This window comes from Trachurus japonicus, chromosome 20 (genome assembly GCF_045865225.1).
Source record: "Trachurus japonicus isolate A0001 chromosome 20, Traja_1.0".
In the NCBI taxonomy this organism is placed as follows: Eukaryota; Metazoa; Chordata; class Actinopteri; order Carangiformes; family Carangidae; genus Trachurus; species Trachurus japonicus.
Genome location: NC_140926.1, coordinates 8,068,168 through 8,080,797, shown reverse-complemented (window position 1 = coordinate 8,080,797; position 12,630 = coordinate 8,068,168). Strand labels below are relative to the sequence as shown.

The window sequence follows — 12,630 nt, the reverse complement described above, 5'->3', positions numbered from 1 at the left end:
TCATGAATAGGCCTGTCCTTGAACTTGGCATCCCAGGTGAAGTGAAATGTGGAAAAACAGTTTGAGTTCTTACTATCAGGAGCCAAACGAGGGGGGGGGGGGATAAAACAGTTTGGTAAATGATCTTGACACCTTATTTTCATCTGGAAATTCAGAGCCGTCTTTGACAAGTCAGTGTAATTTTGTACGCTGGTTGGTAGGTAGACTCAGCGAGCACTTTATCAGGAACACCAGGGTTTGGTCTCAACACAACAACCTTTATCTGGAAACTTCCCTTTGAGACTCCTCTCTCCACGTTGACATGATCGCATCACATCAGTTCTGCAGATTTGCCCGCTGCACATTCATGGTTGCCAAAGTCTCAAAGGTGTTCTCCTGGCCACTGAAGGTCACTGAACTCACCGTCATGTGACACAGAGCATTATCCAGTAGAAGATGGTGAACTGTGGCCATAAAAAGGCTGCAGATGGTCAGCAACAATACTATAGGCCGTGGTATTCAGAGACAGGATTGACTGTCCACTGCTGGTGAGACTGTGTCCACAGGAGAGGAACCTCACATGGTCCTCCACTGTTTTGATCTATTCACATCAAACTTTGGTGTGTTGTTGTGTGTTAATGCTGCAGCTTTTCTGCTCAGCACAGTTGTAAAAGAGTGTTGATCTGAGCTGCTGTGGCCTTTCTGTCAGCTGCAGCACCAGTCTGCCCATTCTCCTCTGACCTTTCTAATTTAACAATGTGCTTCCTTCACAGAGCCGCTGCTCACTGGGTGGGTTTTGTTTCTCGCTCCTTCTGAATAATAATAATATAAAAAAAACTCCAGAGACAGTTGTGTGTGAAAATCCACAAGATCAGCAGTTTCAGAAAAACTGAAACCAGCTCATCTGACACCAACTATCACGTCATAGCTGAAGCTCTGGAGCTGGAGCTGCAAGATTTTATGTACTGCACAACTGTATAACTGCATGAATATATACAGGTTCCTATTAAAGTGCATGATGACTGTATTTCCTCAAGTCCTGTCAGAGGTATTTGAGAAGCACATACATTTTGCCGGTAATAAATCTATCCTATTGTACGCAAACAAACCCTCATTGTTTTCAGTGCCTACTCACATCCCCATACTGGTTGAGCATCCGAATGACCCGGTCAGTGAGGTTGAAGATGTCTCGCCAGTCGAAATCAGGCACGTCATCCGGACGGTCCTCTGGCGGGCCGTTGTACAGGAAGTTGAGGATGTGTTTGGAGGAGAACGGCGCCTCCTCCAGGCTCCTGTCAATGAAATCCATCACTGATGGATTACAGATGGTGTCCTGAAACAAAAGGAAGTAGGGCAATGCCCTTTCTTTACCCTGTTTTTTTCCCGATTGAGAGCAAAACAAAGAAATGGAGGAGAGTTCAGATTCTCCTCATCTTATTACTTTCACCATCTCTTTGTCCTCTGTATTGTTTCTTCCATCAGGTAAAAGGGAAGCAAACAAGGCCAAAAGTAAAAGAGACTGACAGTTTATACAGAGGTACAGTAGGAAAGATTGATGTTGCTGCAGAGGGATAAATGGAAAAGGGAAAGAGATGGCATATTTTGGTAAGATAAGGTTCTATATTCGAGCAGGAAACTCCGGAGGCCTCGGCATAAATTATCAGTGGGTAAAAGATCAAAATGAAAGAACAACAGCATCATTAATCATCTCATTGAAAAAAGCAGTTGTTAAGCATTAAATGTCAGCTGAGCAGTCACACAACAGAGACCCTGGTCATATCTGTTGAATTAGTCACAATACAGCTGGGACACAGGTGTAATGTGAACTGAACTGTGAGTTTGAAGGGCTGCATTTTAAGATCAAGGTTTAATGAATTTTCTACAATGAAGACAGGATTTGATGAACATACTCCTCATTATTTATGGTGTTCTATTTAAACCATCAGTAACACTTTATTATTGTCCTACCCGGATCATCTTGACTTGGACTCCATTTTGGAAAAACTCCCAGATCTGAGGAGCCACTTCCTCCCAGGCCTTCCCCATCGTCCTCAGCCTCTCCAGCTCTTCAAATGTTGTGTTAGCCTGCAAGACATGTGTGTGTGTGTGCATGTGTTTGTGTGTGTGTGTGTGTGTGCCAGGAATGAAAGGACAGGAAACTATTATCAAAAACAAACACGCACGCCACACACATGTATTCTCCCAAAATCTAGGTCGTAAGAAATTCAGGGAAAGGTGCAAATACACGCAAATTGCTCACATGGAGAATTATTGACATGTTGAGGTGAATGTCAGATCCACAGATGTGTACGTGTGCACATGTGTACACAGCACTCACAAACCCTGAATGCACACACTGTCACACTGTCTCCTAATCTCCTGCTACATACCATTCCCACATTAAACTCTTTGTGAAAACAGGCTTCTGAAAAGACAACACACACATTCTCACACAAAGAATTCCCGCGGGCCCGTTCAGATAACCAGCAACAGTGCAACAAATGCGCCCTGTGCCAAATCGTCAAATATTTACTGCACGCTTATCGTTAAAACCCTGGATGTGTGTTGGTACAGTGTGTGTTCTGTGTGGCAAATACCAAACACTGGGCTGTTTCAGTATTCAGTCATGTGCAGTGGGGGATGAAAGAGCTCAAGAGTACACCCAATTAAACGCCTCTTGTGTGTGTCTGATTTTGGGTGACAATGGGGACAATGGAGCCGGGGTGACAATGGAGGCCGTTGGTGACAACTGGCCGAATGTATTCAGCCTGCCCAGTGAATCTCAGTCAGGTTCCCACAAGTGAGCACTTCCTCACTCCCCAGGGCAGTTTAAAATAGCAGGGAGAAGAAGAAGGAGGGGGGTGGGTGAGAGGGTGGGTGAGGGTGGTGGGGGCTCCTTGTGGTGGTTTCTTCAAGGGGGCAGTCAAAGGAGCTTGTAGCCGTGCAGCCAAGATGTATGGGGAGTTCTTTGCATATGCATACGTACACAATAGGAAATATGACATTGCAACAAAATAGTGAACACTCAGCATAATCTACTCCACTGCTGACTGAGTAAATGCATGTGTTATTATAGGTGTATTCTATTATTTATGATTGAGGTAATTATTATGTGTGTATATATATGGTATATATTTATATAGGTATTATGTATTATGTAGTAGTTACAAACTGAAGAATAGTTAAAAAAGGGTGGGAAATTAAAACATTTTTTACTTCTTCCTACTCCTTTTTCGAACAATGTGCTGTGTTTTGTTATGTCTTGGCTCTATTTTTATTTATTTATTCATTTTATTTCTTTTGTATGTACAAATAGTTACTTCTTTTTTTATATATACATGTTCAAAAATAGAAATACATTCATTATGCATGTATGTACCATAATATGCTTTATAGTCAGTGGGAACTGTTGTATTCATCACAACAGTGAAGTCCAAATAAATATCTCTGATTCAGCCTGCTAGTGATTATTGGGTCAAACTTCCTGGGTAATTCTTCAGTTATTTATGGACTATCATAAGGCCATATTTGGATAATTTTTGGATTTATTTATTTATTTATTATTATAATGTACCACTTCGAGCCCAACACGGCAAAGAAATGAGTTCTCATGAGTTATTTTAAAGTGAAATTACTGTAGTTTCAGTTTAAGAAATGCTACAGATGACAGCTACAAGTGTGTGACAAAGTATGTTTAAAGGTATGAGGCTTAATGTGGAGTTTCCTGTGAAATATACTGATGCGTGACAGAGTTAAGGTGAAGACAAAGAGCCAGTGGAGGCCATATTCTTAGTCTTAAAGTAAAGTGATGGATTAACCTCTTGCTCATTAGTTTCTTAGTGCAATTAAGATTCCAGTCTGAGGGAAGCGGAAAACAAAGAGGCCACTAAAGGTCGGGGAAGAGGAAACGCGAGTGTGCGTGCGTCTCTTTGTGTGTGTGATCACACATCTTCAAGGACAGACTCTTTGCTGCTTACATAACAGAGAAGAAGCCGTGGCGCCACTCGACTGCCCGGTAGTCACCACAGCCGACCGGCTTGTGTTCGTCCATTGCGACCAAGCCATCCATGACTGGCAGCCCCCCTGAGAGGCTTTGACCAACACGTATCTACATCTAGATACAAAAGGCTGGACATGACATGAGGAAAGCTGATCCTCTTTTGAAGGAAAACACATTGTTCACTGCAGTATAGGGTTGCCAGCTCCAAGCGAAACCAGAGATATGGATGTCATGGACTAATGGAAAAAATCTAGAGGTGCTAATCTGAGATATCCTCTTTGTTTATTTCTCTAAACCCTCCATTATCATTATAAAGTTAAAAATTCCCAAAAGTTAAGTGTACCATATCTTGTCTAATGCAACAATGGAACATGGCCCGGGGTAAAATGTATTTATAACATGACGCTGCGCTTACGTTTCGTATGATCTGTCTGACGCCGGGTGAGTCGGGGGCGTAGAGGATCTGTCCCATCAGCATGGGCTTGACGGAGTTCCACACAATCCTGGTGGCGGGGTTGGACTCCAAGTCTTTCATCATATCGTTGCAGAAAGGAGCTGGAGGGAGAAATTATACACAGACACTGGTGATACCACTGTCAGGGCGACCACGTTGACAAGTAGCTGGCAACAAATTAAAGTAAAATCTGTGACATTTCATATATTAAAATAATTCAATGCAAAGAAACAAATCTAGGATGACTGGATGAAAAGTGTAGGAGACAAATGGATTTGTAAAAAAGTGTCAGGACTGAAATGCCTTTGAGATCTAAATATTCATATGTCCCACAAGCCATCAAAATACTGAACAGCTGATGTATTTTTTATTTTTTATTGCACCTAATTCAAGTCGTGTGTCTGTGTGTTCTCACTATGTTGTGTGTGTAATTCAGTGTCCATGAAATGTCCACGGTTAATGCCGAAAACAAATTTCCCTATGGGGACAAATGAAGTTCTTCTTCCTCTTCTTCTCTTCTTGTCATTCTAAGCACTTAACAAACACGTTTTCTGGTTCCCCCGGGTTCAAACGATGCCAACACACTCATACGTGATCCACTCACTGGTGCTGTTGTCATAGGTGTAGTGGCCCTGTGCCCTGCTGCTGCTGATTCCCAGGAAGGCTTTGTAGTTATTGTCCTCGTACCAGTTAAAGGAAGTGACTCGGGAGAAAGCCCCCTCGGTGTAGCCGCATACGAGGCGAGAGGCAGCGGCCATCACCTGCCTGAAGGACAGACTGTTCTGGAAGAGAGGAGTCACCACCTGGAGAAGCTCCACGGAGCTATTCCTCTGGAACAACTGTGGAGAGGCAACACAAGCAAAACAGGACTTTAGATGGAAACTTTCAGATGTTACGTCCAAGGTCACCAAACAAGACGCTAAAGCAGCCTTTTGCTAAATTACAAACATTATATTGTTTGTCTTCTGGCAGCTGAACGTTGGGTTTTGAAGAAGATAGAATCAGTAATCAACAGCTATTGATCAGACTTTTAACTCCTTGTGGCTAAGTTGTTATTAATATAAGTTGATTTCTGTATTAAACTGTCCATGAATCATCAATGAAACTCAATCATACTAAAATAAACTAAAATACACATCTGATTTTTCTGTGCATCATGAAGGGGAACCACTGAGTGGATCCGCGTCAGCTATCGTCGCGACAAGAGACGAGCGTCTCGCCCACAGGATGTCAGCTACATTAAATATTCCATGGAAACCTCCACAACAAACAAAACAATATTTCCACTCATCTTTGTTTGCTAAATACAGGTACAACAAAAAAATTCCACTGATACAATTACACAAACACGTGTTGCACTGAACTATAAAGCACTTCACAGAAGGGAAAATACTCTGTTGTAGGTAATCCAAACAAACCAATGGCCACACAGAGAGGAGGGCACATAGACACATATACAGATCATTCAATCACCACTGGTGTTTCTTTTCTTTTTTCCTCAATAACTTTAATGTCTGGAGGCTTCACCTGTTCCGCTGCCTCAGTGTTGTTTCCATTGCGATGGTCCCGTACTGATGATGTATCTGTTTTTGAGGCTAAATGGGCCTGTTCTGCATTTAGCCTTCCTCATACGCACTAAATGATGCCCCCCCACTGTCTGTGTTTGCGTAAAAACTCAGGCGAGAGGAAGCAACTGTTTCCTGACGGCTAAAAATAGCGGGCGGTGAACTCTTGAATGGGACTGCATGGACCTGAGCTCTTACCTCTCGCAGTTTGTCAGAGGCGGCAGAGACGACCCGGACCCAGAAGTTAATTTCAATGCCTTCGGAGTGGTTGTCCAGAACCCGAGGAAGCTGCAGAGAAACACAAATACATTATTTTAGGATGTTATAGATGTCTCCCCCTCTCTGGTGTCACTCACTCTGTTTTCAAGGAACAACAGTGATTGAGTTGAACACAGCCCATATATGACAATAATACACACAACAATATCACATTACATCATCAAAAGTCTCACATTTTATACTTTTCCTCATCTGACTGAAGAGAAATATAGCAAATCTCAAGTTAACACTCTGCACCCTGCAAGACTTGGGTCATGGCTGAGAGTGGTGACTGCTTTGTAACTCTGTGACATCACAGTTACAAAAGTCCTGACGGCTCGTTTCTGAATACAGACTGTGTGCATTTCTTTGTGGACTGAGGCTTTGAAACTAATATATATGGAAATCTTACTTAAATCTAATCTTACTTCTGATGAATAATCAAATTAACTCTTATTTGTTATGAGGCAGCATCTGTTTGTGCTGTAGAGCATCTGAAACTGATCTCTAACTCATTCCTACCTGCCACCTGCAGTATGAACAACTCCATTGTCATTATTTAAAGATCAATGTCAAAACTCTCTCATTTTAACAGTTTTATAAATTAAAACATTCTTTTAAAATAGAGGTAAAAGGTGCAGTGACCTGATTAACATGTATTAATGGACCAAAGAGAAAAATCTGAGGTGCTGTAAGTTTCCCTCATATCTGCTGAGCACTGCTTTCTCTTGATCTGCTGGTTTTGCCCAGAGATCTTCTGGCCAGCTCACAAAACAATAGGCTAAAGGTTCAGGAAGCAGCACGAGGCCAAGACACAGACCTGCCAGAGGAGACATCCTTCCTCTCTGACATTTCTTCCTATCTCAGCGTGTGTGTGTGTGTAAGTGAGTGAGAGGGAGACTAAAGTTTAAGCATTTTCCTGCTACGACACACACAAACACACATACACATACACACAAACACACAGACACCTGAATACACTTGGCACAGTCGCACATGATTGTGCCTGGATGAAGACGAGCCAGAGGGCGGCCATTGTTGCCGCCTGTCTCGGTGCGTCCCATGTTTACTCTCGGTGCCCTGCGATTACTAAAGACAGGAATGTCTCTGCACTAAGCTAATTACAGAAAGAGGCCAAGTCTGTCTGCTCCGCTAATGCTCGTGGCTGTTTCACAAGTTCACACTCCCTCTTAGTTGAAGAAACATGTTGGAAAGAGTTGTAGAACAATCTTAATTTAGTCAATGGTGCAAAAATGAGTTTCTTCAAAGGTGTCCTTTTGTTACATTTGCACTTAACTGGCTTTAAAGTTTGTCTTGCATGTAAGAAATCAGATTTAAACATGTTGTTTCAGCCACGATTTCTGCAAATTGATTACTGGTATTTTCTTATTTGCAGTGACAGACCGTGGTTGTGTTTATAACACACCTTTTATGAAAAGATATAAATAAATACAACCTCCTTTCATGTTTATCCGTAATATACACATTTAGCTTTCTCACAATAGAGACGTGAGTAGAGAATGGTGTTGTTGTTGTAAAGTTTGTAAGTGGTTTACTTTAATTTTCTTTGAGCACAAAGGCAACTAGCGTTTCCACAAGAAACACTTGTCCCACCCTGTGAGTCATCGCTCTTAAAAAAAAAAACACCAACAGCTGTTTATCCATTGTGTCGCCTGCCTGTAAACCTGCTGTATACCAGACAATAGGCCTGTGTCAGCTCGTTGTTTTGATCCAGATGTGACCTGAGGACAAACTCCTGATGTGAAGTCAGACATAAAGTGCAACCAGAGTAAAGTAAGATTCTTCCATTGCCATTGAAAAATATATAACAGTATTTTAAAAGTAGTAGTAGTATAATAAACACAGCTATTCACATGTCTTCTAATATTGACGAGCCATTTTTAATTAACTAAATGAGGTTTTGGTTAGGTTGACGTGCCAACCAGATCAATGCATTCATTAACCACACGCCGTGGACAAAATTAACACTTAAAAGACACTGCTGGATAACTACTCTGAAAATATCCTGCCAAATCCTACGCTGCCTTATGCCAGCCTACTCTCATGTTGGCTCGGTCTTATCTGACCTGACTCACCCTTATAAGATCTCTGCAAACAAGTAAATAAACATGGCAACATCCCAAATTGGACCCATTCAGTTGCAGCCCTACACAAGGCCTCTCTCCTATTCATGAAGTGGCTGGACAACTCTGTCAAGGCGAATGATGCATAATCTATAGGCTTTATTCTGTCAGCTTTAAAGACTCTTGGCTCATGAGCAGTGTGTAAATGTAGAGACAGAGCTGTGGACAGATATTGATTAGACAGAAAACTAACGTCCTAATGAGCCCTCTATATACGTATATCGATGGATAAAACAAGCGCTCACCAGCCGGAAGACTTTGAAGAAGTCGACGTTGGCGTAGAATTTGTCCTCGATGATCTGCAGCCGTTGTTGGGTCAGCTTGCACATGGCACTGCGAACGGCGTAGAGTCCGCGACGGCTGGAGAAAATAAGGAATCGCTCCAGCATGTCGTGGTTGCAGGCAATATCTTTTAAATGCAAGTCTGGGACCCCAAAGGCGAACTGGAAACAGAACAGGGGACAGGAGATAGGATTAGAGTTTTGTAGGTGTTATATTTGATTCTCACACTTGTGTCAGCTGGAAAGATTTCCATTGTGAGTATTTTTGTGTGTTTATGAGCATGTGTTGCAAAACTGATGAAGATGTTTTTGTGAATTTGCAGCACATTTGTGTCTTTACATGTGTTTCAGGGCCACAATACATCTCATCCAACACAAAGGTGTGTGTTTATGCATGAGTACTTGTACCTGTTCGGGCCTGATTTGAGCATTGACTAGGTGATTCACCACATACTCTGTCAAGGGAACGTCTCTGAGCAGGTATGATGTCAGAGTTTCATCGTCTTTCAGGATCATCTCCACTTTAACTCCTCGGCCTAAACAAAAAAGACACAATTGCATGAAAAGGTGATTTATTACTGCTGTTTTTATTGTACATTCATGTGCCGCTGGATTTAACGGCTAACACCAACACATATCCAATGAAACTCCTTTTGATCTCGATACTTAATACTGAATACCGCCACATAGTTCTGACAAGTTGTGACACATCTGCAGGATTAACCCGGAGAGGAGCATGGGATAACGACACTCCACCTCTGTATTGTGTCATTGTTTCCCGCGGCCTGTCTGTGCATGAGCAACGTTTACTTTGGAAGCTGAAGGGTACAGAACATGAAATCAAGAAAAGGAATAGAAACTGGTGATGTTGACTTTAGCAGCCGAGGAGAAAAAAATGTTGAAAGGGCATGGACTTAAAAAGGTTTCAAGTCTTAAACTGTGTGTTTCTAGCCAAGACGGTGAAATGTGATGCATTATTAGGTTTGTAGGTATATTTGTTAACAGCAGCAGCAGATGAGTGGCGTCACATCTTCACAGAAAACTTAAAAAAGTTTCACTGTGTCAAAAGGTGAGAAAAAAAAAAGTTGTCATCTCCGCTGAATGTAACCACTTGTTTTTTGTGGCGAGGTTACTCACTCCGTCATGCTGCCTGAAAGTCTGTGAGGCTCTGACTGCTGACACAAAAGTCCTCAGGGTTATTACACATACACATCTGGGTAAAGCAACACACAACTGTCAAAACACACAACTCATCACCTCAGTCAGTGTTTCTGTTGCTGAAACCAAGTTAGGCATCTAGCCGTAACATGTGGAAGTAAAGATATCCGGTGCGTACTGTACATGAAGGCAACATAACCCTCAGCGGGGTAGCAGAGGCCACATTACCATGGGGGCACGTACGCCTAGCTGCGCGTGTTGTTCATAATCCACAGCCTTTAAATCTAACCGATGAATACAGTTACATAACATGGTTCTCGACATGATTCATTTTTCTTTTTCTTTCATGGGAACTTGTGAGGAATGTGGATCCCTATCTTTGTTAGTCCATCTACATATTTCTCCATGAGAGTGGCAGCATTGAGAGCAACCAGACGTAATCATTCTCAGGCTGGAATGCACTCAGCCTCACTGAACTCCCATCATAAAGATTTATTTTACCAGCAGGGAATCACTCTGTATATATACAGTATAGTTCTTCATATGTTGACAGTGGTTTGTTAGCATGGTGTCCCTTGATATAGGATCAGTGTTTCTATATTCTGTCATGGGGGAGAGCGGAGAAACGTGGATGGGGGGAGCCATGTGAACAGCGCACCCACCAAATAAACAACACGCTGGCGGTGAAAGTAAGCAGCTTACGCTACGGGCCCTTTCTTAAAGCCATGTGATGTAATCCTGTTACACTGTACAAATACACACCAACTGATGAGAAATAGAGGTGTGAGATATGATGTTTAGACTGTCACGTGGTTTTTAATCGAGCGATACTCCCAGGCGTTTATGAATCAGTATGTATTATGGTTTTGTTTCCAAATTGTATTAAATCTGCACATGTGTTTTTCATTTGAAAACCCTCAAAAACACATTTTGTAAAATCACAATTTATCCTGTCACACCTACTGCACCCAGTGGTGGACAGTAACGGAGTAAATTTACTTGAGTACTGTACTTAAGTAGATATCTCAGATTTTTTTGGTACTTATTACTCTTACTTGAATACATTTCCAAGACAAATATTTTTACTTTTACTCGAGTTAATTTCTAGGAAGGCTGAAAAGTACTCGTTACTTTCAGGTCTCACCCCCCCCCCTTTTTATTTGTGTGTCTTGTATCTGTGTTCTTTTTACTTGCTGCAACAATAATTGCCCTACGGGGACACAAATAAAAACCTTGAACCTTGAACCTTGAACCTTAAATTCATTTAGAAAAAATTATAGTAATTCATTGATGTGAAAAATAAGAAATTTACTCTTACTCTGACTTAAAGTAAATTACTTTTGGATACTTAAGTACCTTTAAAAGCAAGTACTTTTTTACTCTTACCCATGTAACATGTCGACTGAGCTACTTTTACTTGTAACAGAGTAAATTTTGACCAGTAGTGTTTGTACTCTTACTCAAGTAGTGGGGTCGAGTACTCTGTCCATCTGTGACTGCGCCAAAACAACCACCCGGACTGACCTCGCTGACCTTGGGTTTGCTTCTATAGACAGTGGTGTTTTTGCAGTATGCAGATAAAAGCCAGGAGCACTGACCTGAGACCCGTTCAGGATGGGTGCGCAGAGTATTCATGAAGTTACTCATGGAATTCAGTTGCTTCCAGAGGCGACTGAGCTGCAGAAACTCTGGATCGCTAAAAAGAAGCTCCTGGGCATCTGAGTAGAACCGGGCTAATCTGAGAAAAGAGGGGTCAACGGCAGATCACACACATTAAGTCTTGACACTGACAGCATATATACATTCACATACGGCTGCAACTATGCACTGAGGTTTCGAAATAAGTAAAATATAATCCAGAGATTTTTTTTTAAACACTCCATTACATAAGTCTTCCGTTTCATCTCAGATCAAATGTTTCATAGGAATTCAACATCTCTGGCTCTGATCCACCTCCCTCTACCAGCCCAGCGTGATGCTCACATGGAGTTGTTGTAGTTGGAAACAAGGCCAGGAGATTCTCCACGGGTGGGGTACTGGAAACAAGGGTTGTTGGCATTACAGAAGATTCCCTGGATCCATGGTAGGACCCCCGTGGAGGGCATGGCCTTGTTGGGGAAGTGGCCTGAGGGAGAGGAGACAGGATTGGCTTTCATGGCTCTGCACAAGTCATTTATCATCATTTATGAATAGGATGCCATGGACCATAGAGGACAGAGAGAGACGTTGCTTACATTCATGTTGACGGTAGAGTGGATTCACCCTTCTTAGCCACACTAGTCCCATGAACAGTATAACAGGCCACATGATCTCCATGAAAAAACGCGCCTGGTGGAGGAAACACAGCATAAACTTTCTAAAAATGAACATTACCTTTAGTAACAGTGGGTGGCTCATTCATTTGATGTATGAACCGAAATGCAAATATACATATAGAAACCTGCCACAATGGACCATGTCATAATATTCTAAAACAAGCAAATTTTCAGTCTCACACAGGTGTGACCGTCCTAGCAAGCTGTGATAAATCAGTAGGATGCTACAACATACACAAATCACAGTCTGTCGCATATTAAACAGACAATATGTGGTAGACTTGCGTCAATATAAAGTATACTATTTAATATGATGAATATAACGATGTCTGATAAATTCATGGATATATGGACATCACTATTAGAGACAAATATATCTATACTATGAAAACATTATCAGCAAGACTCTTGATCAGCTTTACCAGATATTTTCATCAAATCTGACTAATGTCCTCTAATTCTGCAAAAATACTTTT

General features: G+C 41.8%; 2 protein-coding genes across 3 annotated transcripts in view; both read right to left on the bottom strand.

Moving 5' to 3' along the window:
- Window positions 1-12,630, bottom strand: part of abca4a (ATP-binding cassette, sub-family A (ABC1), member 4a) — a 32,446-nt gene that overhangs the window by 19,059 nt on the left and 757 nt on the right. For both annotated transcript variants that reach the window (XM_085763410.1, XM_085763411.1), the window contains exons 3-12: window positions 12,074-12,167; window positions 11,823-11,964; window positions 11,438-11,577; window positions 9,090-9,217; window positions 8,646-8,843; window positions 6,197-6,286; window positions 5,038-5,272; window positions 4,395-4,534; window positions 1,948-2,064; window positions 1,115-1,312 (exon numbers count right to left, since the gene is read on the bottom strand). In XM_085763410.1, the coding sequence (XP_085619536.1) occupies window positions 1,115-1,312; window positions 1,948-2,064; window positions 4,395-4,534; window positions 5,038-5,272; window positions 6,197-6,286; window positions 8,646-8,843; window positions 9,090-9,217; window positions 11,438-11,577; window positions 11,823-11,964; window positions 12,074-12,167 (1,482 nt within the window). The remainder of the gene's footprint in view (window positions 1-1,114; window positions 1,313-1,947; window positions 2,065-4,394; window positions 4,535-5,037; window positions 5,273-6,196; window positions 6,287-8,645; window positions 8,844-9,089; window positions 9,218-11,437; window positions 11,578-11,822; window positions 11,965-12,073; window positions 12,168-12,630) is intronic.
- Window positions 6,148-12,630, bottom strand: part of LOC146966348 (histone H2B-like) — a 141,504-nt gene continuing 135,021 nt past the window's right edge. Inside the window, exon 2 of the mRNA XM_085763414.1 lies at window positions 6,148-6,161. The gene's annotated coding sequence lies outside the window, so the exon portion shown is untranslated. The remainder of the gene's footprint in view (window positions 6,162-12,630) is intronic.